The 26,206-nt window shown below is 39.3% G+C and overlaps 17 protein-coding genes and 1 non-coding gene across 18 annotated transcripts, besides 1 other annotated feature; 8 read left to right on the top strand and 10 right to left on the bottom strand.

Annotated features, from left to right (window-relative positions):
- Nucleotides 1–215: 215 nt before the first annotated feature.
- On the top strand, nt 216–875 carry TFS1 (Tfs1p; the record flags this gene model as incomplete). Its single annotated transcript, NM_001182065.1, has 1 exon — nt 216–875. The coding sequence occupies one exon, from the start codon at nt 216–218 to the stop codon at nt 873–875; it is 660 nt and encodes a 219-aa protein (NP_013279.1).
- A 46-nt stretch (nt 876–921) lies between these two features.
- Nucleotides 922–1,170: an origin of replication (ARS1217; Autonomously Replicating Sequence).
- YLR177W (uncharacterized protein) lies at nt 1,097–2,983 on the bottom strand (the record flags this gene model as incomplete). The annotated part of the gene is made up of 1 exon (NM_001182064.1): nt 1,097–2,983. One exon carries the CDS (start codon nt 2,981–2,983, stop codon nt 1,097–1,099), a length of 1,887 nt encoding a protein of 628 aa, NP_013278.1.
- Nucleotides 2,984–3,804: 821 nt separating this feature from the next.
- RFX1 (Rfx1p) lies at nt 3,805–6,240 on the top strand (the record flags this gene model as incomplete). The annotated part of the gene is made up of 1 exon (NM_001182063.1): nt 3,805–6,240. One exon carries the CDS (start codon nt 3,805–3,807, stop codon nt 6,238–6,240), a length of 2,436 nt encoding a protein of 811 aa, NP_013277.1.
- A 211-nt stretch (nt 6,241–6,451) lies between these two features.
- CBF5 (pseudouridine synthase CBF5) lies at nt 6,452–7,903 on the bottom strand (the record flags this gene model as incomplete). The annotated part of the gene is made up of 1 exon (NM_001182062.1): nt 6,452–7,903. The coding sequence occupies one exon, from the start codon at nt 7,901–7,903 to the stop codon at nt 6,452–6,454; it is 1,452 nt and encodes a 483-aa protein (NP_013276.1).
- Nucleotides 7,904–8,207: 304 nt separating this feature from the next.
- IDP2 (isocitrate dehydrogenase (NADP(+)) IDP2) lies at nt 8,208–9,446 on the bottom strand (the record flags this gene model as incomplete). Its single annotated transcript, NM_001182061.1, has 1 exon — nt 8,208–9,446. One exon carries the CDS (start codon nt 9,444–9,446, stop codon nt 8,208–8,210), a length of 1,239 nt encoding a protein of 412 aa, NP_013275.1.
- A 343-nt stretch (nt 9,447–9,789) lies between these two features.
- TAG1 (Tag1p) lies at nt 9,790–11,616 on the bottom strand (the record flags this gene model as incomplete). Its single annotated transcript, NM_001182060.1, has 1 exon — nt 9,790–11,616. The coding sequence occupies one exon, from the start codon at nt 11,614–11,616 to the stop codon at nt 9,790–9,792; it is 1,827 nt and encodes a 608-aa protein (NP_013274.1).
- Nucleotides 11,617–11,874: 258 nt separating this feature from the next.
- Nucleotides 11,875–12,777, top strand: DPH5 (diphthine synthase; the record flags this gene model as incomplete). Its single annotated transcript, NM_001182059.1, has 1 exon — nt 11,875–12,777. One exon carries the CDS (start codon nt 11,875–11,877, stop codon nt 12,775–12,777), a length of 903 nt encoding a protein of 300 aa, NP_013273.1.
- A 210-nt stretch (nt 12,778–12,987) lies between these two features.
- APS1 (Aps1p) lies at nt 12,988–13,458 on the top strand (the record flags this gene model as incomplete). Its single annotated transcript, NM_001182057.1, has 1 exon — nt 12,988–13,458. One exon carries the CDS (start codon nt 12,988–12,990, stop codon nt 13,456–13,458), a length of 471 nt encoding a protein of 156 aa, NP_013271.1.
- Nucleotides 13,459–13,766: 308 nt separating this feature from the next.
- Nucleotides 13,767–14,459, top strand: UPS2 (Ups2p; the record flags this gene model as incomplete). Its single annotated transcript, NM_001182055.1, has 1 exon — nt 13,767–14,459. One exon carries the CDS (start codon nt 13,767–13,769, stop codon nt 14,457–14,459), a length of 693 nt encoding a protein of 230 aa, NP_013269.1.
- Nucleotides 14,460–14,631: 172 nt separating this feature from the next.
- Nucleotides 14,632–15,090, bottom strand: RPS31 (ubiquitin-40S ribosomal protein eS31 RPS31 fusion protein; the record flags this gene model as incomplete). Its single annotated transcript, NM_001182054.1, has 1 exon — nt 14,632–15,090. The coding sequence occupies one exon, from the start codon at nt 15,088–15,090 to the stop codon at nt 14,632–14,634; it is 459 nt and encodes a 152-aa protein (NP_013268.1).
- Nucleotides 15,091–15,992: 902 nt separating this feature from the next.
- Nucleotides 15,993–18,608, top strand: SEC10 (exocyst subunit SEC10; the record flags this gene model as incomplete). Its single annotated transcript, NM_001182053.1, has 1 exon — nt 15,993–18,608. The coding sequence occupies one exon, from the start codon at nt 15,993–15,995 to the stop codon at nt 18,606–18,608; it is 2,616 nt and encodes an 871-aa protein (NP_013267.1).
- Nucleotides 18,609–18,778: 170 nt separating this feature from the next.
- PUS5 (pseudouridine synthase PUS5) lies at nt 18,779–19,543 on the top strand (the record flags this gene model as incomplete). The annotated part of the gene is made up of 1 exon (NM_001182052.1): nt 18,779–19,543. One exon carries the CDS (start codon nt 18,779–18,781, stop codon nt 19,541–19,543), a length of 765 nt encoding a protein of 254 aa, NP_013266.1.
- Nucleotides 19,544–19,647: 104 nt separating this feature from the next.
- On the bottom strand, nt 19,648–20,154 carry SHH4 (the record flags this gene model as incomplete). The annotated part of the gene is made up of 1 exon (NM_001182051.1): nt 19,648–20,154. One exon carries the CDS (start codon nt 20,152–20,154, stop codon nt 19,648–19,650), a length of 507 nt encoding a protein of 168 aa, NP_013265.1.
- Nucleotides 20,155–20,782: 628 nt separating this feature from the next.
- Nucleotides 20,783–22,171, top strand: MAS1 (mitochondrial processing peptidase; the record flags this gene model as incomplete). The annotated part of the gene is made up of 1 exon (NM_001182050.1): nt 20,783–22,171. One exon carries the CDS (start codon nt 20,783–20,785, stop codon nt 22,169–22,171), a length of 1,389 nt encoding a protein of 462 aa, NP_013264.1.
- Nucleotides 22,172–23,442: 1,271 nt separating this feature from the next.
- RRT15 (Rrt15p) lies at nt 23,443–23,631 on the bottom strand (the record flags this gene model as incomplete). Its single annotated transcript, NM_001184566.1, has 1 exon — nt 23,443–23,631. One exon carries the CDS (start codon nt 23,629–23,631, stop codon nt 23,443–23,445), a length of 189 nt encoding a protein of 62 aa, NP_878128.1.
- A 476-nt stretch (nt 23,632–24,107) lies between these two features.
- YLR162W (uncharacterized protein) lies at nt 24,108–24,464 on the bottom strand (the record flags this gene model as incomplete). Its single annotated transcript, NM_001182049.1, has 1 exon — nt 24,108–24,464. One exon carries the CDS (start codon nt 24,462–24,464, stop codon nt 24,108–24,110), a length of 357 nt encoding a protein of 118 aa, NP_013263.1.
- A 103-nt stretch (nt 24,465–24,567) lies between these two features.
- RDN5-6 lies at nt 24,568–24,688 on the bottom strand. Its single transcript, NR_132228.1, has one exon. It is a non-coding gene; the product is annotated as a 5S ribosomal RNA (ribosomal RNA).
- A 7-nt stretch (nt 24,689–24,695) lies between these two features.
- YLR161W (uncharacterized protein) lies at nt 24,696–25,040 on the bottom strand (the record flags this gene model as incomplete). Its single annotated transcript, NM_001182048.1, has 1 exon — nt 24,696–25,040. One exon carries the CDS (start codon nt 25,038–25,040, stop codon nt 24,696–24,698), a length of 345 nt encoding a protein of 114 aa, NP_757339.1.
- Between the last annotated feature and the right edge of the window lie 1,166 nt (nt 25,041–26,206).

Below are 26,206 nucleotides of genomic sequence, written 5' to 3'. Positions count from 1 at the left end.
AATATATACATGCCGAACGGTTCCGTTTTTTTTTTTTTTGGCTCGTTGATTTTTCCTATCCCTTTGAACTTTTCTATCTTTTAAGGGATAGAGGGGCTGTTCAGGGAAGGAAAGATCTCAATTGGTATATAAAAAGGGGGCAGCAAGAAACGAATTGCAGTGCTCCTTTTCCCTACCAGTGCATCAATACAAGAACAAGAGAACAAGCAAAAAACATGAACCAAGCAATAGACTTCGCACAAGCAAGCATTGACTCCTACAAGAAGCACGGCATTCTGGAGGATGTAATTCATGACACAAGCTTTCAACCCTCCGGGATACTTGCCGTAGAGTACTCATCAAGTGCACCTGTTGCCATGGGTAACACGCTGCCCACTGAGAAGGCACGTTCCAAGCCCCAATTCCAGTTCACGTTCAATAAGCAAATGCAAAAAAGCGTACCACAGGCGAATGCGTACGTTCCCCAAGACGACGATTTGTTCACACTGGTAATGACCGATCCGGATGCTCCCTCTAAGACAGATCACAAGTGGTCTGAATTCTGCCACTTGGTAGAATGCGACTTAAAGCTGTTGAATGAGGCTACTCACGAGACCTCCGGAGCAACCGAATTTTTTGCATCAGAGTTCAATACGAAGGGCTCGAACACACTAATAGAATATATGGGACCAGCTCCACCCAAGGGATCCGGTCCCCACAGATATGTTTTCTTGTTATATAAGCAGCCTAAGGGCGTGGACTCATCTAAGTTCTCGAAAATTAAGGATAGACCGAACTGGGGTTACGGCACCCCTGCCACCGGTGTTGGCAAATGGGCTAAGGAAAACAACCTGCAACTAGTTGCCTCCAATTTCTTCTATGCGGAAACGAAATAGGTATATATATATATATATGTATATGTATTTATTTTTTAGATTTCAGTGCTTTTCACTTGACTTTTTATTATTTTTGTTTTATTTATGTTTTTGTCACAAACGCGCACATGTTTGTAGGGAGTAATGTCATTGTCAAACAAAACACATAAGAAAAACATGGTGAGATTATTAAAAAAGTGTATAAGTTTATAAAATGTTTATAATGATTATATAAGTTTGGGTTAGCCGAACAAAACCTTCACCAATTCCATATAAACACCGATCTGGAAGTCGTCCAGTTTCAAGCGATTCAGTTCAGGGGCCACGACAATTCCAGTGTTGTCCATGGAATAGTGGGACATCATATCCTGATACATCTCCCACTCAAACTTGTTTGAATCATAAAATTTGGAATCTATCGATAAATTGTTCGGTATAGCACAAAGCCAAATTCTTGTTTTGTAAAACTTAAAGAGTTCTTTGATCAGGTCTCTGAAATCATTACGCTCCTGGCAAATGTAGTAGAAAGTCAATTTCTTTCTGTCGAATTGGAACTCTGCATTCAATATTTTGATGTTCAACCCGCCACCGGAGTTATTGTTATTTAGCGACCTCAGTTTTAGCTGTGCAATGTGAAGAGCCTTTAGCTCATCCTGGAATTTGTTGTGTAAATTCGTGGAGGATTCCCACGGGGTGGCAAATCTCAGAACCTGCTTTGATGGGATGATCAATTGCGTTAGTTCAATGATATCATATAACTTCGGATTCAACTCATGAGCGACCGGCTTACCATTGGTTGTATCAACCAGAGTCTTGATAAACTGGTCATTGGGGAAATGCTGTTGACTATTGGTGATTAGAGAATCAAAGTGAATTTTTTTCTTCAAAAAATTTATAAATAGTGCCAAATTTATATCTACAACCGGTTCCACCACCAAAACTAAATCTTTACCACGATCACCATCAATAATGACCAAATCGCCCCTTTTCAGTATAAGTGTGGCCGTTTGTGGTTTAGACAACAGTTCGAGCTTACCATTTTTCAACGATACTAACACTAATGGCTTATAGTGCAAATGCATTGAAGTGCTGTTCTTGGATTTGGCCGCCCCGGTCGACGAAGCGTTTGAAACAGCAGTGGAGATGAATGCGTCAGACTGTGGGTTGTAATTCAGATTACAATTTTTCAAAAAATCCAAAAACTCTATAATCCTGGAACTGGAGGCGGAGACATTATCCCCGCGTAAAGTTCCCTTTATGCTGTCAATAAATTTATAAACTTTATCACTAGCAAAATAGTTTGACCCGCAGTCAAGATATAAGTCATGCAGCTCCTTGGATGACGTCAAATTCTTGCCGTCGACAACCGCCAATCCGGCATCGTTTGTGGGAGCGGCTGCCGGATGCAAGTTCAGCACTGGCTGGGTGTTGCGCCTAGCATTGAAGGGTGACGAGTACTGTTGCTGCTGAGTATACTCGGAAGGAGCAGTGTATGGTACTTGCAAAGATGGGTTGTTGTTAATATATACAGGTTGCGAGTATTGTGGTTGCTGGGTAGCCGCATTGCCATGAATCAGCGCATCAGAAATATAGGAAGATCTTCTTCCCGGGTCAAAGATGCTTTGTTGCTGTTGCTGCTGCTGCTGCTGCTGCTGCTGCTGCTGTTTCTGTGGATAGTATTTTTGGGAGCTGTTGTTTAAGGGAGAAAGAATATTGTTAGGCGAAGTGTTCATCACATTCAAGTAATCCTGTTTGTATGGCTTTCTGTCCTGAGTCGGGGTGCCGTTAAACTCAAATGAGAAAAGAGACAAATTAGGGCTCTTCCCGTTAATGCTCATCTCGCTCTGTTTCCTTCCTTCGTCCGCAAATGCGCTGAACGAGGCCCTTTTAGTGTTCTTCTGCCCCAGAAGAGACTGCTTATCCTCTCTGAAACCGATGTAACCGTTGATAAAGTCAACTCTGGAGCGGGGATGCGCAGCAGCGCTGTTGTCGTTAAAATCTGCCATTTTTCCTGGCAAATCCGCTAGCGACTTGCCACTATTGTTCTTGAACAGCAACTTGTCATAGTAATTCCTTAACTCCTGGTTGTCGGATATACTTGTGGTGCTATTTATTGAAGGCAGCTCCATGGTACCCTATTTCTATCTTTATTCCTGTGTCTATACGTCTATGCACTCTAGTGAGCTGATATTGAATGGCGCCTCCTCTCTCCATTGTTCTTTTATTGTTTATATACTGTGCCAGCGATCCCCGCGTGTCCTGCCCCTGAAACACCGGCGCAGGAACCCCTTGAGCGTGGGGAAGGGGAAGGTTCAATTTACGGGCAGCTCGAGCTGCCCGTAAATTGAACCACACTCTCTTGGTATTTGGATAATCAAGTGTGTACATACTTTGTGCAAGTGGGATTTACCCTACACCTCTCGAGGCCTTGTCCTACGATAGTCGTAATAACGCAGACAGCACCAGCGATACAGCAGCACCAACACACCAAGAAAAATAACCATCAACCGTACGGAAGCCCCTTTGTATGCTGGGTAGCTGATGTGCACCTAAATCAGCCGGGCGTGGCAGCAGTCGACGCATACTTGTTTCTTTAGCTCTATTCTTGTTACAGGACCATCTAGGTATGCAAAAACGAAGGTGCGGTTTTTCCTATCTGGTACGGTGCGGAAGAGGGAAAGAAGAAACGAAGGTCCAATGGTAGCGCCACTCCACGATATACAGCTTCGTTGGTAAAACCACGAGTTTGGAATCAAACTCGTGGCTCACCTATGGATCTTCGGATTTTATTTCAAGCACGGTCACCTCCCCTTCGTTGCGGTTTCTTGCGCACGTTTGTGGTGTCTATTGCTGCAACAGTTGAACCTGTTTTTGATTTCGTAATTTTTCTCCTGTCGTTTCGTGTTGTCATGGCGATTTGGGAAAAAGTTGAAAAAAAAAATAGCAGTAAATGGTAATCTTCAAAGAACGCAAACCAACAGAAAACCTTTTCACTAGAAAAATACCTGCCAAGTACTTCATCTTCTCGCCTAGTTTTTTGTCTGTTCATTATTTTGAATTTTATTTGCCCATGTCCGGTGATAATAACATTGAACCTACTAGTCGGGGCTCGAACGACAATAGCAACGGTCCAAGTAACGGATCTTCGGTAAACAGTAATCGGTACAGTTTAAACGCACCCAAGTACAGCAGCCAACCACCGCCAGCATCACACACTTATTTGCCCCCCATGTCAGTGAATATCCCGCCCATAGCGAGCAAATCATCGTCAATATACAGCCTGCTACACCAAAGTTCCCCCCGCCCGGAGACGCCAAATCCAATATTACCGCCACTTATCGGTAGTGGTCCCGGCTCCCATAAACCATCTCCTACCCCTACACAGCCTCCTGCACAACCCGCAACACAACGGCAACCTGCCACATACTCAGTGTATCCAGCGTCTATCAGCCTGAATAGATCGAATTCATCTGCTTACCCACTTTCTTTCAAGTCAGAGGAAACCTTAAACAATAATCCTCCTACTGCTGCCAAACGTACCAATACCTTCCCCTCAATTCCAAGCAGTACGAAAAAACAGAAAACAAGCCAAGAGAAACGAATCTCTTCCATTTCAAGGAGAAACACGCAAGAAATAATTGCTAAGCAAATTGCAGAAAATAACAAATCTAAAACCATCGAGGAGTATGCGCAGATCGTGAAGCATGCAGAAATCAAAGTCCTGAGCATGGACTCACAGAACACTTCAAAGGCAGCTTTGCAGCTGGCGGAACAAAACAGAGAAAGAGAAAGACAAGTGTTTGCGTTACTTTGGTTAATGAAAAATTGTAAATCTCAGCACGATAGTTACGTACCAAGAGGCAAAATATTTGCTCAATACGCTTCATCTTGTTCCCAAAACAACCTGAAGCCCTTATCACAGGCGTCATTAGGGAAGTTGATAAGAACAGTTTTTCCTGATTTAACGACTAGAAGGCTGGGTATGAGAGGTCAATCCAAATACCACTACTGCGGATTGAAACTAACTGTCAACGAAAGCGGCTCCGTGTCCCTTAATAACAACAATGCTTCGTTATCCTTAGTACACAATAACGATCCCATATCGCCCCTATCGTCTCCATCGCCCTCTTCACCTTCGCCGCAGGTACCTAACGTTTCATCGCCGTTCTCATTAAATAGAAAAAGTCTTTCTCGAACTGGGTCGCCCGTTAAACAGAGTAGTAATGACAACCCTAACGAACCAGAACTCGAATCACAGCATCCAAACGAAACAGAAGCAAATAAACTAGATTCGCTGCCACCAGCGGCAAATAACCCTACCGGAACACTGTCTTCAGATGAATTAACTTTCACTCATGATTTAATTGAAAAAGTTTTCAATTGTAATGACAAGCTATCAGATAACTATAATACCCAAATATTATCGAACACAGAACATCCGCTTTTGACATCATATAAGTTAGACTTCCCAAAAATTCCCGCAGGTGTACTCCCCACAGACACTGATTCGGATGTTATATCATCCTTGGAGTCATTATATCATATCCATTGCAACTCCGTTTATGAATGCATCAAGTTTCTGAAGAGTGATAATATATCAAATGCATTATTCTTCTCTAACTCTAACTCTATATCGCCCACGATGTTTAATCTATTCATTTCTGAGCCATTGATTGATTGGGTAACTAAATGTGACTTAATCACCTATACAGGGTTAATCAAATTTTTTTCACAATTTATAATTCATTCTAATGAGATCAGTGACTCAATCATTCAAAAACTGGAAAGTATGATCAAGCTATTGCCCGAACAAATTAATAAGGCTGTTTTAGAATTACCAAAAGCGCTAGTGCAAAGGAAGTTATCAATTATTAATAATTTTACCAAACTAGTGAAAAAACTAATAAAGTTATTAAAATTCATTCTAAACTTCTTGAAAAGTTTTCCTATATTTAAAAGTGGCATGAATAATGACTGGAAGAATATTGTAAATTTAGACGATATTTTGGAAATGATGATTAATGAAGACGATACAAATTCAGAGACAAACACAATAATGCAACATTTACAAGGGTTCTGTCAAGTTTTCGTAACAAAGTTCTTAAATTCCTCTATGAGCGTTAGCAATGATCCCTCTGTGTCTATCGAATGCAAGTCCTTAAATGAAATGATTAAAGATTTTTGTTCCTTTATTTCCCTACAAAGCAAATTTTCGTGCTTGAAATTAATTGATTGCAGCACAAGATTCAGGAATGCAATAATCGGCGATATTAGCTTAAAATCAAATGAGAATTTGCTATCATGGTTGTTTCTAAATAATGTCATGGGCCAATTGCTGAACTACTGTTTTGAAGTCATGAAATTCGTCAATGGCCTAAAAGTTTAAAAGTTCTATCATTAGTATATGGGGATATTTAAAAAAGAATATAACGTTGCATATGTAAAAAAAATAAAAGTAAAAGAATACTACAAGTCGTTGATAAAGAAATTTTACGTTATTAATATACACACTAAAAAAAATCTAATCTAATAATAGAAAAAGTTTTTTGAAAAAAAGAAAGCTGTTAAATATATAGGATGAGATGGAGTGATGAGAATCATTTCTTAGATTTCTTAGATTTCTTTTCCTCAGAATCACCGTCTTCAGACTTTCTTTTCTTCTCCTTTTTCTCTTTCTTTTCCTTCTTGTCCTTCTTTTCTTTCTTTTCCTTCTTTTCCTTCTTGTCCTTCTTCTCTTTCTTTTCCTTTTTGCTGTCATCCTCTTTCACTTCTTCCTTCTCAGTTTCGACTTCTTTGATTAAAGAATCTTCTTTAGCTTTCTTAGGCTCTTCTTCAGTTTCCTTAGTTTCCTGAGAGCTAGAAGTTGACTGTTCAGCATTGTCTAATGGAACATATTCTTTTTTCCATTGTTCTGGGGTGTTTTCGTTAACACGGCCGTATTTATCCAATTTGCCGTCTGCCTTCATTTGCTTCTTCTTTTGTGCGACTGGACCCAAACCCCATCTTCTTGGGTATAAATCTCTTTCCATGATACATCTCTTCACACTAGCAACAACACCATGATCACAGGAAGCTAAGTCAACGGTTGACATTTGTGCGATGGCAACGGCAATGGCTTCACCCTTGGTAGTTATCAAGACAATTTCGTCATATAACTCAATACCTTCTTCGTAACGCAATAAACCAGGGATCATCAACTTTGCACCATAACATACTGCATTGACAGCAGAATCCTTCACTACAATTCTCTTGTAACCAACCAATAGAGTTTCTAAAGGTTGAATAATGGATCTCAAGTAAGATTCATCTCTTGTATTGTCGTAAACCCATTGGGCATCCATAACATCATGTAAAGTGACCATGTTGTCATTTTCAGACAGAGCACCGGATCTAACACGACGCAATTCTTGCATGTGACCACCAACACCTAATAGCATACCTAAATGAACACACAAAGTACGCATATAAGTACCAGCTTCACAGGAAGCCCAGAAAACACCTAAGTTTCTCTTGTTATCGAACTCAATCAAGTTTGACTCATAGATAGTACGAACACGTAATTGTCTCTTAACAGCAGAGATTAAAGGAGGTCTTTGGAAAAGCGCACCGGTCAAGTTTTCTAGTGAGCGGCCCAAATCCTTTTCATCCTTCAAAGCATCATGCAATCTGACAATACACACATACTCCTTACCAGCACCTTGTTGAGACTTAACCAACCTGGTAGCTCTGTCAATACAAACAATCAAACAACCTGTAACTTTTGGATCCAATGTACCAGAGTGACCAGTCTTCTCACAACGTAAGATTCTTTTGATCCAAGCTACAACTTCGTGCGATGATGGGTTGGAAGGTTTATCTAGATTAATGACACCAGAGCTGATATATGATTTCAGGTCTCTCTTTAGTGGTGAACTACCAGCTGGGATAGGGGTATAATGACCACTTCTGACTAATAACTTATCAAAATTCTTCAAAAGTAATGGCCATTCACTAGTGTCAGTGGAAGCACCTGCAGCTTCAGGCTTAATAACGAAATCCTCCTTTGACATTGTGTATATCGGTCCTCTGTGTAGGTTGTAACGAACTCCAGATGATAATGAATCTTTAAAAAAAAAAACCAATAAAAAATGTTCTGAAAACTATCTTTACATTATATTTTTCCTAAGCTAAACATCTCATCATTTGAAAATTTTTCAAATTTTTTCAGCATTTTCTTTTTGCGAAGAGGGAAAAGAAGAAAGAAAAATTTTCAGTGAGAACAGAAGATCATATGTTACGAGTAGAAAATACTAAAAGTTTTTCGATAAAAAGGGAATATATAATATAAATAAATCAATCTGTCATTGAGTAAGTTTACAATGCAGCTGCCTCGAACTCTTTTTTCAATCTAGATTCCACCGCGTCAATGAACTCCTCGGTAGTGACATAAGCGGATCTTTCAGACTTACCGAGAATGAGCGCCAAATCTTTAGTCATGATTCCATCTTCTTGCACTGTATTTACCGTAGCGCTTTCCAATATTTGGCCGAACTTAACTACATCTGGAGTATTATCAAGTTTACCCCTTTGAATAATACCTCTAGTCCACGCGAAAATTGATGCAATGGAATTTGTTGACGTCTCCTTTCCTTGCTGATGCTGTCTAAAATGTCTTGTTACTGTACCGTGGGCGGCTTCGCTTTCAAAGGTTTTACCGTCCGGGGTAATCAACACAGATGTCATTAACCCCAAGGAGCCAAATCCTTGTGCAACAATATCTGATTCTACGTCACCGTCGTAATTTTTCATGGCAATTATGTATCCACCTTTAGATTTCAACATTTGGGCCACCATATCATCAATTAAACGGTGCTCGTACCAGATGCCAAGGGATTCAAACTTCTCTTTATAACTTCTAGCATACATGGCTTCGAAAACATCTTTGAATTTACCATCATACTTCTTCAAAATAGTATTCTTAGTAGTGGAATATAATGGTAACTTCCTTTCAATGGCCAATTCAAAGGAGGCCTTCGCAAACCCTTCGATCGAATCTGTAGTGTTGTACATCATCATGGCAACCCCACCATGTTCTGGGTAGTCAAATACCTTCAGATCTACATCATGAGTTCCGCTCTTGGATTTATAAACAAGCCTCAACTCGCCTTCTTCAGGGACTATTACATCGGTAGCTTTGTACTGATCGCCGAATGCGTGTCTCCCAATGATGATGGGCTTCTCCCATTGAGGAACTAGCCTTGGAATTCTAGGGATAATAATAGGTTCTCTGAACACTGTACCACCCAAAATGTTTCTAATAGTACCATTTGGAGATTTCCACATCTTTTTCAAATGAAATTCCTCGACCCTTGCCTCATCGGGTGTAATAGTCGCGCATTTGACAGCTACTCCATACTTTAAAGTCGCGGTGGCAGAATCCACAGTTACTTGATCATTAGTCTGGTCACGATACTCCACGGAAAGATCGTAGTACTTCAAATCAACGTCAAGATAGGGCAAGACTAACTTGTCCCTGATTAAATGCCAGATTATTCTTGTTTGCTCATCGCCGTCCATTTCCACAATGGGGTTAGCTACCTTAATCTTTGTCATTACGATTTTATATATATACGTACGTTACCTTCTTACCTCCTATTCTCGTGCCTGAGCAGCGACTGTAGTCGACAAGTCAAGAGTGTAGTAACATACAATTGCAGGCTGTCATTTATATATCATGCCGGAGACTAGTTTGCCTATAGCCAATTCCAACCGAACCAATAATGTTAAGTCCGGTTTTTGATATTATACTCCACCCCCACTATTCCTAGCCCTGAAAGGTATCAAAGAGAACACTGATGATTTGACTACTGCATATTCTTCCCTTATTTCCTTATTTGCCGATTTTCGGACCACCGGCAATGACATCCCGGAGTTATAAAAATAAATAGATAGACGTTCACGTGACCAAAGTGTCACCCTCTCCGGCTAACCCGGTGAGAACCCACGGGCCCAATGCCGTCGTAAGTGACGCATCTATCGTCGCATTAAAGTGAATAACTGTAAAACCCTGGAATAGTATTTCGTTCAGGGTTCGTGTTAGTTCCAAGCTATTGACGACTTCCATGTCGTCATTTTCTAGATCAAATTGAAGCTTCATCTGCGTATTTCCTGTGTCCTCATCGTGCAGAATGTGCGATGAAGAGTTGATCCATTGCTTCATGGGTAAGTTTAAGAAATTGATGTCGTTATGGTACAGATCGATCTGTCCCCGAATGGTATCGATGCGAACTCGGTCTTGCTGGTGCGTCTCGTAGAAGGATAGATCAAAGAATCCTAAAAATGTCCCCACAAGACTGAGCTTTTTGCGCGCTGCCCACCGTAGCTGAAGATCGTTGATCTGAAACTCTTGAATCAATTCACTGGAGTTAAACGTAGCATTGGTAGTAATGGGAATAAACGATGCTTCTTGGAAAATATCCTCCAGCATGTCTGCTGGAATCAATGAGTTATTATCTATACCATCTTCAAGGACATGGCCTCTTGCTGCGAACGTAACAGTCTCGTTCTGGTTCAGGACCGCATTCACTATTTGGCTCATTGGTGTAAGACTATTTTGAGGACATTCTTGGTATAGTAGTTCATCGGGCAGAGGACCTTCAATTTCATTTTGTAAACAGACGACGATATTATCCTTGTCGTGGTGCAGATTAATCGGTTCGTTAAAGCAAGACAAGGTTGGAATTGCGATAGCAGGCTCACCGTTACAGTCCGGTAGCTTGATTTCCCAATTGATGAAAGGGATTGACGTGCCTGGCGGAAGGTGAAGCCAGTCCACCCCTCCAAGAATCGTGATCGGATTCAGTCTCATATCGGCATGAAATCCATCAGAACTGGAGTCCCGCAATGTAAATCCTTGAAGAGATATTCCATCGATCATATTTTGAATCATCCGAAGGGGCGTTGCCGATATTTTTTCCCAATCAATAATATCTTTCCAATCTAAGATTTCGTCATTAAGTTTCAATAAATTAAACCTCGTGCCAAATTTTCTCTTGAAGATAGTCATATCTAAATTCGATTTTATATTTAAGGATTCAAAATCCCTATTCCAAAATTTTTTCAAAACTTTTACGATTTTCCAAATAGACGGTTTAACTAAAATTTTGAACTGTAGGTTATTAATCTGTCGGTGAGCCAAATTAAAACAAATGGGTTCCATGCCAACAACATCTCCCAGTTTATTCTTGAACACTAGATCTCCATCGAATGTGGTCACGTTATTCAGATCTATACAAATGGTTTTAAGAACTTTTTCATTGATGTACCGTATCCAGTCACGTTGGCTTCTGGCGTCCGAGTCATTTTCCGTTCCTGGCCATTTGTCATAATCGAACCAAATTTGAGAGTGTATAGACACCTGCAAATACTTACCTGTATCATTGTTCAGGTCAGAGCCCATATTATCTTTCCAACCATCAAGCTGAAACTCCACCAGTTTGAAATTTGTTACTTGAACTAGATTCTTTTCTATCACATCTGTGGGCGGCACATGTCCCCTAATATACTGCACTATGCTGACGCCAAAGAAACTTAATAAAACAATACCTAGCAGATATATAATTAAGCACTTTATACTCCGCCAACGAGATTTAATAAGGGTCTCATTTGCAACGTTGATTCTCACTTCATCATTGAGGAGTTGGCTTTCTTCAGTGTTTGGTCTCAACAGTGGTTGAGTTTCTAGATCTTGGTTATCCGCTCGTAAGGGTGAGTTAGTGTGCATCTTAAAAGGTTCAAGGAGTAATGCACTACACTAAGCAATAAAAAATCCCAAAAACAGGAGGATCTTGTGTCTTCTTCCCCTAGACAGTTCATCTTTTTGATTCTGGGCTTCGCATTTACCTTTAGAGAAAATTAAATAACCCCATGCATGCGATTCTAAAAAAAAGTTAACTAAGCGATGGGATGAAATTTTTTTCTGGTGGTTGTTAGCAAAGTAAAAACGAACAGGATATAGAGTGAATAAAGGACAGTGAGAAAAATGCTTTATTTGATCGGACTTGGTCTCTCGTACAAATCAGACATTACCGTTCGTGGTTTGGAAGCTATTAAGAAATGTTCTAGAGTTTATCTAGAACACTATACCAGTATCCTAATGGCTGCAAGCCAAGAAGAGTTAGAATCTTACTATGGTAAAGAGATCATCTTGGCTGATAGGGAATTAGTTGAGACTGGTTCTAAGCAGATCCTAAATAACGCCGATAAGGAAGACGTTGCTTTCTTGGTCGTGGGCGATCCATTTGGTGCCACCACACACACAGATTTAGTTCTCAGAGCTAAACGTGAGGCAATTCCCGTCGAAATTATTCATAATGCGTCCGTTATGAATGCAGTTGGGGCATGTGGCCTACAACTATACAATTTCGGTCAAACCGTTTCCATGGTTTTCTTTACCGATAATTGGAGACCAGACTCATGGTACGACAAGATCTGGGAAAATAGAAAAATTGGCCTTCATACTTTAGTGTTATTGGACATCAAAGTTAAGGAACAAAGCATTGAAAATATGGCCCGTGGCAGACTAATCTACGAACCACCAAGATACATGTCTATCGCTCAATGTTGTGAACAATTATTAGAAATTGAAGAGAAAAGAGGTACAAAGGCATACACTCCTGATACTCCAGCAGTCGCAATTAGTAGATTAGGCTCGAGCTCCCAAAGCTTTAAGTCTGGTACCATAAGTGAGTTAGCCAATTACGATTCAGGAGAGCCACTTCATTCGCTTGTCATCCTCGGCAGACAATGTCATGAATTGGAGCTGGAATACCTGCTAGAGTTTGCCGACGACAAAGAAAAGTTTGGGAAAGATGTGGCAAATGACCAAGAGTACTTCAAACCTGCGGCATGGGTCCCACCCACAGAAGACGACAGCGACGAGTAAAGGTAATGCACACGCTCATGTGTAGTTTCTTTTTTATAATGTATATTGAATAGATCCTTTCAGTCGGGTAACAATTCGATCCCAAACGAATCGGGCCCTAACGATATGTGTAAAAATGGCAATGAATGAACAAGAAGTTATAACAACAATTTCAGCCAAGAACAAGAGCGATCCTGGAGGAGATTATATACGGATACACAGGTACACAAGATGACGCAATTAAAATATTTGTTGCTGGTTTCTAGGCAAGGAAAAATCAGATTAAAGAAATGGTACACGGCAATGTCCGCTGGTGAAAAGGCAAAAATTGTGAAAGACTTGACACCTACGATATTAGCAAGAAAACCCAAAATGTGTAACATCATCGAGTATAATGACCACAAAGTAGTATACAAGCGATATGCTAGTCTATATTTTATTGTTGGGATGACGCCCGATGTTGACAATGAACTGCTGACCTTGGAAATTATCCATCGGTTTGTCGAAACAATGGACACATATTTCGGCAATGTTTGTGAGCTAGACATTATATTTAACTTCAGTAAGGTCTACGATATCTTGAATGAGATGATTATGTGCGATGGCTCCATCGCAGAGAGCAGTAGGAAGGAAGTACTGCACCATGTGACCGTGATGGACACCATGGAGAGCAACGATAATCTTGAAAGGGTATTGAGTTAGGACCACTAAAAAACAATGGAATGAAGAAGAAAGGAGAAGAATAAGATGAGAAGGGGGCAAGGGGCCCTACTATTATTACCGTCTGTCGCAAAAGCCGTTGCCCGGACAAAAATATCTTTTGCGAGCATCGGCACAACGTTGATTGGTCAGAGCGGTAAAAAGGAATGAATGTGAAAAATGTAAAGAATATATAGGCGATAAAATTATCATGCGAAGTGATGTACATATTTTTGAATTTAAGCATCAATAGGACGAAAGAATAGATTTCAGACTAAGATAAAATAATCGAGAATAATTAAAAGACGATAATGAAATTGTTTCAAAACAGTTACGATTTCAACTATCCATGGGACCAGGTAACCGCCGCTAACTGGAAAAAATACCCAAATGAAATATCTACACATGTCATCGCAGTGGACGTTTTAAGAAGAGAATTGAAGGATCAAGGTAAGGTCTTAGTTACTGAACGGTTGATTACTGTAAAACAAGGTGTTCCCAAATGGATCATGATGATGCTAGGAGGGACCAATATGAGTCATGTCAGAGAAGTTTCTGTGGTAGACTTAAATAAAAAGAGCTTGACCATGAGAAGCTGTAATTTAACGATGTGCAATCTATTAAAAGTCTACGAAACTGTAACATATAGCCCGCATCCCGATGACTCGGCTAATAAAACACTTTTCCAGCAGGAAGCCCAAATTACAGCATATGGATCCATTAGAAAGCTGTGTAATAAGATGGAAGATTGGTCAGTTCAAAGGTTTTGCGAGAACGCTAAAAAGGGTAAAATGGGATTCGATGCTGTTTTGCAAGTATTTAGTGAAAATTGGGAAAAACATGTTGATGACTTGAGCAATCAACTTGTCAGTAAAGTCAATGAAACCATGGAGGATGTTAAAATATCTGCAGGTACGCTTCTTAAAGGAACTGAAAGGAGCGGCAGAACCATCTTACAGCAAAATATTGACTTGTTTAGAGACGCATACAACCACGAAAATTAGAGATACAAATTCCTTGATCCCGCATGGCACTGCATACTACTTATATTCCTCTACTGTCTATCTATTCATTTGTTCTTTTGTTGTAAATAGAAAAGTAAATAATGACAATATTAAAAGCCTTTTTCAAAATTTAACGATCAATTAAAATATATAAGTTTTAAAAATACTTTACTTAAGCGTTAACCTTGTAGACGGAATGACACTTACCACAGTACAATCTGTCCTTGTGGTTAGCCAAGAAAACACCAGCACCACAAGTTGGGTTGCTACATTCTCTTCTCAATTTGGTAACCTTACCTTCAGCATCGACCTTGTAGTAGGACAAGACAGCCAACTTGACCTTCTTGTGCTTGTGCTTGATCTTCTTTGGGGTGGTGTAGACCTTCTTCTTTCTCTTCTTACCACCACCTCTCAATCTCAAGACCAAGTGTAGAGTAGATTCCTTTTGGATGTTGTAGTCGGACAAAGTTCTACCATCTTCCAATTGCTTACCAGCAAAGATCAATCTTTGTTGGTCAGGTGGAATACCTTCCTTGTCTTGGATCTTGGACTTGACATTGTCAATAGTGTCAGAAGATTCAACTTCCAGGGTAATAGTCTTACCGGTTAAAGTCTTGACGAAAATTTGCATCTTGGCTTGTCGGCAAAATTAAAAATTAACTGCTTCTTTCTTACCAAGTAATCTTGTGACTTCTTTGTATTGGAATAAAAGATAGAAGTAAGGAAGTTTCTGATATAACGAACATCTCAAAATATTTAAACCATTTAATAAGTCTAAAAGTATCTAGTTTTTCATTTTGATGAGTTCCCACCGCTTGAAAAAGTGCGCCCGGGCCAAAAAAAAAAGTTTGTACTAAAATAAATGATAAATGATAAACCCAATTCCTTACAGGATGCACGGAGGTAAACAGGAAAGATATCTCAAGAACTTCTCGTTCATTAACCCCAGGTAGATCGCACTAAAGACTTCACCACTATTGATAAAGGTTTTGTAGAATATTTATTATCGATACCTTGCGGTTGCAAATTAATATACCCATCAAATAATTAACCCCAACCAAGTTTAATTTCTCTCCTTTCAACAAATGGGGAGGCTCAAATGTTTTTACTTACTTGAAACACTCTTTTGATTTGCTACAAAATAATCAAGCAGCGATATTTAATATGAAATTCTACCTTTAAAATTACTCCTATGACTCCACATGCATGGGGGAGGGGTAAGATGCGCAGTCAAATCAGAGAGAAATGTTATGTAGCAAAGATAATGAGTGCGTCTGAATAAAACTAGAAGTTTCTTATATACACGACACCAGAGACGGTTTCCATGTATCTTCAAACATCCATATACGGCTAGTAACTCTTTTTTAAGGTATTTTTGTTTATCTGGGCTACTTATGTACGTATATGTAATTAATTATTTTGAGATTCCGAAAAACTAGAATGTCGACAGAAAACAAAATAAAGAACCGTTCATGCATTAAAGGGATATAGAAAATTGAGCAAATTTGCTTTGTCATCAAGTGGTGTTACAACATGAACTCATTATATGAACTCGATCCGAAATGGAAGAAACTATTGAAAACGGACAATTTCCTGGGCGGATTAACAGTCAATGAATTCGTTCAGGAATTGAGCAAAGACCATCGTAATGACGTGTTGATTGATGCAAACACGAAAAATCTTCCAACCAATGAAAAGGATCAGGATGCAATCAGAGAGGCTATTTGGAAACAATTAGATCCAAAACCTTACATTAGAACTTTTGAATCTACCTTAAAGGAACTAAAAAACTTAAATGAGGAAACACTAAATAAAAGACAGTATTTTTCCGAGCAAGTGGCTACTCAGGAAGTTATTCATTCGGAGAATGTGATAAAATTATCCAAGGATTTGCATACTACTTTACTTACATTCGACAAGCTAGATGATCGCTTGACAAATGTTACTCAAGTTGTTTCGCCATTGGGAGATAAATTAGAAACCGCAATCAAGAAAAAGCAAAACTATATTCAAAGTGTGGAATTGATTCGCAGGTACAATGACTTTTATTCCATGGGAAAATCAGATATTGTTGAACAATTAAGGCTGTCTAAAAACTGGAAATTAAACTTAAAGTCCGTGAAATTAATGAAGAATCTATTGATATTATCATCCAAACTAGAGACAAGTTCAATACCAAAAACAATAAACACAAAGCTGGTTATTGAAAAGTACTCTGAAATGATGGAAAATGAGCTGTTAGAGAATTTTAATTCTGCATATAGAGAGAATAATTTTACTAAATTAAATGAAATTGCCATCATTCTCAACAATTTTAATGGCGGTGTTAATGTCATTCAAAGCTTCATCAATCAGCACGATTATTTCATTGACACCAAGCAGATTGACTTGGAAAATGAATTTGAGAATGTTTTCATAAAAAACGTGAAGTTTAAGGAACAGCTGATTGATTTTGAGAACCACAGTGTTATCATCGAGACATCCATGCAAAATTTGATAAATGATGTGGAAACTGTAATAAAAAATGAATCCAAGATTGTTAAAAGGGTATTTGAAGAAAAGGCAACTCATGTGATACAATTGTTTATTCAAAGAGTTTTTGCTCAAAAAATTGAACCAAGATTTGAGGTTTTATTGAGGAATTCCCTGTCAATCTCAAATTTGGCTTATGTGAGAATATTACACGGACTGTTCACTTTATTTGGTAAGTTCACTAAAAGTTTAATTGATTACTTTCAACTATTAGAAATTGACGACAGTAACCAAATCTTATCAACAACCCTAGAACAATGTTTTGCTGATTTGTTTTCGCATTATCTATATGATAGGTCCAAATATTTCGGTATTGAGAAAAGATCCTTGGAAGCGATTCTAGTGGATATGACATCCAAGTTTACTGTAAACTATGATAAAGAAATCAACAAGAGGGTTTTATTAGATAAGTATAAGGAGAAACTATCAACTAATGTGGATGCATTCATGCATTCTCCTAGAGGGAATACACACTCTCGTCAAGATTCAACATCAAGGAGTAAATTGTCACAATTTAATTCCTTTTTGAAAACTCATTTAGATAAAGATCATTTGAGTCTAAACCGTACAAATACTTTGAGCGATTCGTTTAACAACAGCTCTTCTTCTACGCAGTATGATGTAGCAAACAACTCTTCAAGTTTGGTAAATTCTAGTTTTACAGCAAGCGATATTGATAACAGTCCAAACAGTCCGGCGAACTATTCTTTGAACGATGTTGATTCTATGTTAAAATGTGTGGTGGAGTCTACTGCAAGAGTAATGGAACTAATTCCAAACAAAGCACATCTATACATCCTAGAAATATTAAAAATAATGTTTTTGGGAATTGTTGATTCGTACATGGAAATTGCGTTAGAAGTCGCTTACTGGAAAATTTGTAAAGTTGATATTAATAAAACAGCAGGAGTGGTAAACTTAAATTTCTTGAAATTTATTTCAATGAGCACGGAGATATTAGATTTATTGTCAATTTCAATCAAATCCATTTTCTTACCATTATTAAATAATTCGCCAGAAATTAAAGCTCAGATTATTGAGATGACAAATTCACAAATTCAAAAGATGGAAATACTTATTAATATAATTTTGCAAGAGACCATTACGGTAATTTCGACTAAATTTTCCGCAATTTTGTGCAAGCAAAAGAAGAAGGATTTTGTGCCAAAATCTCAAGAGCTATTGGATCAAGACACCTTACCGGCTATTGAGATTGTCAATATTTTAAACTTAATCTTTGAACAGTCTTCCAAGTTTCTTAAAGGAAAAAACTTACAGACATTTTTAACGTTGATTGGGGAAGAGTTATACGGTTTACTACTGTCACATTATTCACACTTTCAAGTCAATTCCATTGGCGGTGTTGTAGTTACGAAGGATATCATAGGCTACCAAACTGCAATAGAAGATTGGGGAGTAGCGTCCTTGATTGACAAATTTGCTACTTTGAGAGAACTTGCAAATCTATTTACTGTTCAACCTGAATTATTAGAATCACTAACTAAGGAGGGTCATTTAGCAGACATTGGAAGGGATATTATTCAAAGCTACATTTCCAACAGAGAGGACTTCAATCATGACAATTTCATTAATAGCGTTAAATTGAATTTTAGATAGCGTACATAGAGTATTCACGTTTTTTGGCAGAATGCCTTTTTTGAGAACTGTTGCATTTTTATCATTTGCATATTACCTTTTTCTTAGGCCCACGAAGTTACTTAAGAGGAAAAAAAAAAGGAACAATGTATGAATGGCTATAAGATCAGGATCAGTTAGGATATATTTTAATGTCTCTGAAAAAGCAGATACCAATAATCTTTGAAAACACGCATTACTTCATAGTTAATAAACCACCTGGCATACCTTCTCAACCACCAGACTGCAGAACATGGGGCAGGACACATCCTAATCTTGACCCTACTCCACTACTAGAAAGATTCAAGGCTATTTATTATTCACATAGAGAAGTAGAATTATGTCGTACTGTACATAGGTTAGACCATTGTGTTACGGGGGGGATGCTGATTGCAAAGACTAAAGACGGAAGTGTAAAATTCTCTAGATTTTTACAAAAGGGCGGCAACAACGGTTATAAGTTGCAAAGAAAGTATGTAGCTATTGTCGAGTCGTCCGGTCGTTTCAACAAACCAAATAACTATGAAATTAAATATGGTCCTAAATATAATTTCTTGATTTCACATGGTGGTAGGGAGATTACTAAGTTCAAAGAAGTTGACGAAAATTGTATTGTTTTACAATTGGTTACAGGAAAAAAACATCAGATTCGAAATCACGTCTCTCAAATTTTAAATCAGCCCATATTAAACGACAAGAGACATGGCAGCACTGTCAATTTTCCAGAGTTGTTCAATGACCAAATAGCGTTGCATTCAGCGTGCATAATAACGAAAATTGGCCTGCAAACTAAAACGCACTTGATACCTATGGAACACAATAATACTGGCCAACTTTGGTCAAGAAAATACGTCAATGAAGAGGGTGAGTTCACTTTGCCCATAAAAGAAGTCCTGTTGGAAAACTGGGACCAGTAAAATAAGCAATAAATAATCGGTTATTAAATTATTTCTAATACACATATATAACGAGAATAAAAAAGGTAGTCACCACTAACCAAACCATATTGATTAATTGATGATTACTGCCTCTTTTTTTCCACAGGTTTGTTATCCCATAATGATTTTAAAGAGGCAATAAGACCAGCTTCTTGACTCTCTAATTTATATATACCGACGAACGATAAAAAGGAGCCCAAGCTCAATAAATACATCGCGTAATGATGTACCTTTCCATAGACTCTTTCAGAAATATAGTCTATAATGCAAGACTGAAATCCGATATGACAATGACCTAGCAGGACCAAGGAAAGAAATGTGTCGGTAAAAGTGGAAATAGGGCCTGTAGTGACCAAGGGAACTGCGATCAGCGGAAGAACCGCTAAGGACAGTCCGCGCTCGACAATCCAATGGTACGAACCCTGAGCTCTGCTTTCGGGCGGCATATAAGAGGAATCATTTGCGGTCCCACTCACACCTCCAGGTTTCTGTGGAATCTTTGGCAGAAAAGGAATGGTAAAGGATCTGGCAATTGAAGTATGAAAAGCCCTTATTCTGCAGAGTGGTTTCAAAAACTTAGTCGATGACATTCCTACTTTCCTAAGAATTGGGGCAACCTTTTTGAGAATCGTTGCTGATTCATTAGAACTGATAAACGGTCTGTCCACTGGGGACTGAAAATATATAGGTTTGCTTCTATGAAATTCGACGTCAAAATTAAGGGATACCTATGGCCAGCGCCCTTCAACTGACGATTTTTAGTTATCATACGCGTCCCTTATTATCTTAAACCGTAATAAAAAATCGTTACTTCGGATAAGGGTACTCCAATCTGGATGTGAGAGTCTGATAGTACCATGTTAGAGCCGCGTTGAAGGTGCGAATCAGGGTTTTATTCTCCTTAAACTTGATCCCGTCCAAAGGAGTTAAGAAGTAAAATGCACGGCTTTACTAAGACTATATTTACGTATTAAATTCCTCAACACGTAGTGAGGAAAGCTAAAATGCTGAGCTTAATTTCTCAGCCAACAATGGGTGATACTACTGTTCAGTGCACAGATTAGATGACCAATATTATTTTCACGTATTTAGTGATATTCGTAATCGAGCTGGACTCATCTCTTTAGTAATAAGAAGTGAATTTGAACGCTATGGATAAATCATGATATCTTGCTCTCAGGCATCAAACTAGTGCGCAAAGTGATAGGTGATCATACAATGTTTTCAAGAACAGCATCCAAGTTCCGTAATACACGGAGGCTTTTAAGTACAATTTCCTCACAAATTCCAGGAACCAGAACCTCTAAACTTCCTAATGGGTTGACAATTGCCACAGAGTACATCCCCAACACATCTTCGGCTACTGTTGGAATATTTGTCGATGCTGGTTCTAGGGCAGAAAACGTAAAAAACAATGGTACAGCGCATTTTCTAGAACACTTGGCTTTCAAGGGTACTCAGAATAGGTCACAACAAGGAATTGAATTGGAAATTGAAAATATCGGATCTCATTTGAATGCATATACATCAAGAGAAAACACAGTTTATTATGCTAAGTCCCTACAAGAAGATATCCCAAAGGCTGTTGATATTCTAAGTGATATTTTGACTAAGTCAGTTTTAGATAATAGTGCTATTGAGAGAGAAAGGGATGTCATCATCAGAGAAAGTGAAGAGGTGGACAAGATGTATGATGAAGTTGTTTTTGACCATCTTCATGAGATTACGTATAAGGACCAACCTTTAGGAAGAACCATTCTGGGTCCTATAAAAAACATAAAATCAATAACAAGAACTGATTTGAAAGACTATATAACCAAGAACTATAAAGGCGACAGAATGGTATTGGCAGGTGCGGGCGCTGTTGATCATGAAAAATTGGTACAGTATGCTCAAAAATACTTTGGCCATGTGCCCAAATCTGAATCGCCTGTCCCGTTGGGATCACCAAGGGGCCCATTACCAGTTTTTTGTAGAGGTGAAAGGTTTATCAAAGAAAACACGTTACCTACAACACATATTGCTATCGCATTAGAAGGCGTGTCATGGTCTGCACCTGATTATTTTGTAGCTCTGGCAACACAAGCGATTGTTGGTAACTGGGACAGAGCCATTGGCACAGGTACAAACTCCCCCTCTCCATTAGCTGTTGCAGCAAGTCAAAATGGTTCTTTGGCTAATTCTTATATGTCATTTTCCACCTCTTACGCTGATTCAGGTCTGTGGGGAATGTACATAGTAACTGATTCTAATGAGCATAACGTGCAGTTAATTGTTAATGAGATCCTGAAAGAGTGGAAGAGAATAAAATCTGGCAAAATATCGGATGCAGAGGTGAATAGGGCAAAAGCTCAGCTAAAGGCAGCTCTGTTGCTATCGTTGGATGGATCGACAGCCATTGTAGAAGATATAGGCAGACAAGTGGTGACCACAGGTAAAAGATTATCACCAGAAGAAGTTTTCGAGCAGGTTGATAAAATCACTAAGGATGATATTATTATGTGGGCAAATTACAGATTACAAAACAAACCAGTTTCAATGGTTGCCCTAGGAAATACATCCACTGTCCCTAATGTATCCTATATCGAAGAAAAACTGAACCAATGACCACGCCGATTTATTAGTAAGTTCATTTCACATCTCTGCTAATTTCTAATTTCTCTTCATACTTGTATAAAGTTCTATGTCAATAAATTCTTGTTCAAATGAGATGTTGCTACATAAAAAATATGAATAGATATCGGCGGCTCTAGTACCCATTCCCCAAAACACGATGTCGGTATATTAACAGCACGTGTATTTTCTTTTTTGAAGGATACATTAATACTTTCTTCCTAAAACTGCACTTATAGTGGGGTGTGAAAGGGCCCTTCCCGTATTCAATATTAAAGCAGCCCTTCAGATTGCAAAAAATGCACAATAAATTTGTTAATATAAGCCACAAGCCAAAAAAAAAAAAGTGATGCAATTGTATATACTTAACATAAAGATTTTAAGTTATCCGTTACCATTGCATACAGAATTATCCAGATAATACTGTTTACTATGCTCATCGATCGTTTCATATTGGTCATTGCCTTGAAAAAAAAGCACGTGAAAAAAATACTGTGAGACCTTTTCTTGCAATATCTCGATCAGATAGCATCTGTAGCTTTCCATTTAGCTGAACACATCACACTGATCTGATAAACACCATTATATCTTCGGTATTATTTACTGAATTTTCCCTTATAGCAGCAAGGGAAAGCAATAATAAACGTGCTACTAAAAGTTTTTTTAGTCATCGCTCAATGGAGGTCAGCACAATACTGTGTGATTGGTCATAATAATTGCATTGTAGAATATCTGCCAATGAATATGTACCTACCTCTTCATATCTCTGAGCAGTAAATACCTCTCGATTTCGCTGCTTTTTCGCCAGGAACATTAAGCTGTGCAAAAAAATAAATCTTCGACTTCCTATATCCTGCAGCAGCACCAGTTGAAAACAACTGTAGCCAGAAAAAGTCAACGGACCTGAAATATAAGCTGATAAACTACCTTCTCATTCGTAAAGTACTTAACAAAAAATAATGATGACCTTCCAGTGTAGAAGTTTATCATAGGGAAGGAAATTCAATTCGAGAAATACGATTCTAATAACTATGGAACTACCCTTAATTAGTCCTAAAAAGATTGATTACGCAGACAGTATTTGTGTTACCCGCCCTTTAATATTCGTCCAAAACGGTAAAATAGGTAGATAGGACAGATGCAGAACTCATCAGGGGTAACACCATAGAATCTAGAAATTGAACGTAGGGTAACTCTAATATTCAATCCATATATAGGTAAAAAGAAATAAACATCACGTGATATGTAATACCTCTAATGCACTACTACCTTCTGTTCATAATACAGTTTATGTAAAAACAATAAATTTCGCCAGGAGAGTTTGGCTGGGGCGGCACATCTGTTAAACGATAACGCAGATGTCCTAAGGGGGACTCATGGAGAACAGAAATCTCCAGTAGAACAAAAGGGTAAAAGTCCCCTTGATTTTGATTTTCAGTGTGAATACAAACCATGAAAGTGTGGCCTATCGATCCTTTAGTCCCTCGGAATTTGAGGCTAGAGGTGCCAGAAAAGTTACCACAGGGATAACTGGCTTGTGGCAGTCAAGCGTTCATAGCGACATTGCTTTTTGATTCTTCGATGTCGGCTCTTCCTATCATACCGAAGCAGAATTCGGTAAGCGTTGGATTGTTCACCCACTAATAGGGAACGTGAGCTGGGTTTAGACCGTCGTGAGACAGGTTAGTTTTACCCTACTGATGAATGTTACCGCAATAGTAATTGAACTTAGTACGAGAGGAACAGTTCATTCGGATAATTGGTTTTTGCGGCTGTCTGATCAGGCATTGCCGCGAAGCTACCATCCGCTGGATTATGGCTGAACGCCTCTAAGTCAGAATCCATGCTAGAACGCGGTGATTTCTTTGCTCCACACAATATAGATGGATACGAATAAGGCGTCCTTGTGGCGTCGCTGAACCATAGCAGGCTAGCAACGGTGCTCTTGGCGGAAAGGCCTTGGGTGCTTGCCGGCGGATAGCAATGTCATTTTGAGTGGGGATAAATCATTTGTATACGACTTGGATGTACAACGGGGTATTGTAAGCAGTAGAGTAGCCTTGTTGTTACGATCTGCTGAGATTAAGCCTTTGTTGTCTGATTTGTTGGCACGAGCCGGCGGGAGCGGGCTCATACTAACGAAGACGAACCAAAAGATACACAGTAGCGGGACGAGAGTCTCGCAGCTGTCTGGCGGGCGGCGAAGTGCGGGTAACGCAGTAGCGGCGCTGTGGGCGCTGCTCGAGCGTTCTGGCAGAGAGGCGGTCCGGGTAAGCGTGTGCTGCATCGTGGCTCTCAGGTCTGTTTCGCTGGTCTGTGAGCGCTGCGTGTGCGTGTGCGTGTGCTAAGACGGGGTCCGGGTAACGTGCTTGCGCGCGGAAAAAAAAAAAAGATTGCAGCACCTGAGTTTCGCGTATGGTCACCCACTACACTACTCGGTCAGGCTCTTACCAGCTTAACTACAGTTGATCGGACGGGAAACGGTGCTTTCTGGTAGATATGGCCGCAACCGAAATAGTTAGGTGTGGCAGCCGTACATATGGAAGCCGGGCGATGGCTCCGCCACGTGCAAAGTGCAGGAGCTTTGGAAAGAGCGTGCATATAGTGATGAAAACAGAGAGCACGGTTGCGAACGGAGGGTCTCACAATGTCTCAAAGGATAAATCTCTTGGTTTGCGGGCCGCATACAAGATATGATTGTAGTTTTTTCAATGGCTCTACTGTCCCACTGCTGTACAACAGAAAATGAGAGATCAGAGAAATAGTATTCCGGAAGCCAGTGGTGTTTACTTATTAGTTTTTTGACGCCACTGCGCGAGTTGCTGCCTAGCTGTTCCTTGGCCAACGCATATTGGAACTTCATTCGACTGATATGCTTACTCAGAGGTCCATTACTTCAAGAATTGTCTCACCTATCGGGCTTGGCGTTTGTACAAGAAGAAACTTTCATCACCTTTGTTTCGCCACCAAATGAAAAAAAAAACTTGCATGGCTTAGGTGGTTCTTTGTCAGAAATATCTTCTAAGGATCAAGAGTCTTACGTGATTCTAATCCCTTGGCAAGTCAGATCTCAAATATGCTCACTCGCAGATGAGTAGCAATGAATGCGACCAAGTGACTAGTGACTGGTGACGACATGAGCCAAGCTGGAACCAGCAGCTTTCACGTCGGCTTATAGCTCTCTATGGGGCAATCAACCACTCATAGTGACTGAAGATCTTTTTAATATAATTACATTGCTAAAAACGTCATACCGCCTTGTGAGCACGATAAACAGCATATGCATTGAGCCTTGTTATTCTTCGGAACTGGGGATAGTAAAATGCGACCCGCTTAGGATGATCAAGCTATCTTTGGGACGGAGTTTTGTCATGGGAGTGGTCATCCTACTGGTGATGCTTCAACATTTGATTTACTAAATTTTGAAATCGGCCGCAGAATAAAACTATTATGTCCAAACAATTGATGGTCGAACCAACGTTAAGGGTTTCAAGTATTGAATTGAACTTTTATGAGTTCTATAATTTCGTTGCGCAAATTCAACTAAACCACCAATATCCCCCCTACAACGCTACACTTTATACCGATAGAGGAATAACGCATAGAGCCTTCGTAGAATTCTTCAACTCGTACGTGATGGGGATTCTAAACCTATCGTCATGTCGCTGTACAAGGCTGCTGCCTGCTTTCAAATTCCCAATTTTACCATGTCCGTTTCGCTGAGCCGAATCGTCACACAAGGTAATTAGTTCTGGGTATCGCTTCAGTATAGCACTGGTTTTTTCCTTGTAAAACCACAGTCTAACAATTAAATGAAGCTTTTCGAAGAAATTAGACCATGTTAGACTGAAAGCAAAGACTCCGGCCCGTTCTGAGGTAAGTTCAATGAAATTGGACAGTTTCTTTTCAAGGTTAGGTTTTGTGTTCGAAAAAAATAGATTACCGCACCTCCTTTCCAAACCCCATGAGTTTCCATTAAGGAAGAGCAACGTCAATAATACCACCTTTTGCAGATGTGATTCAACTCAA

The sequence above is a fragment of the Saccharomyces cerevisiae genome, chromosome XII, assembly GCF_000146045.2.
Source record: "Saccharomyces cerevisiae S288C chromosome XII, complete sequence".
Lineage (NCBI taxonomy): Eukaryota > Fungi > Ascomycota > Saccharomycetes > Saccharomycetales > Saccharomycetaceae > Saccharomyces > Saccharomyces cerevisiae.
This window is presented reverse-complemented; position numbering and strand designations above follow the sequence as displayed.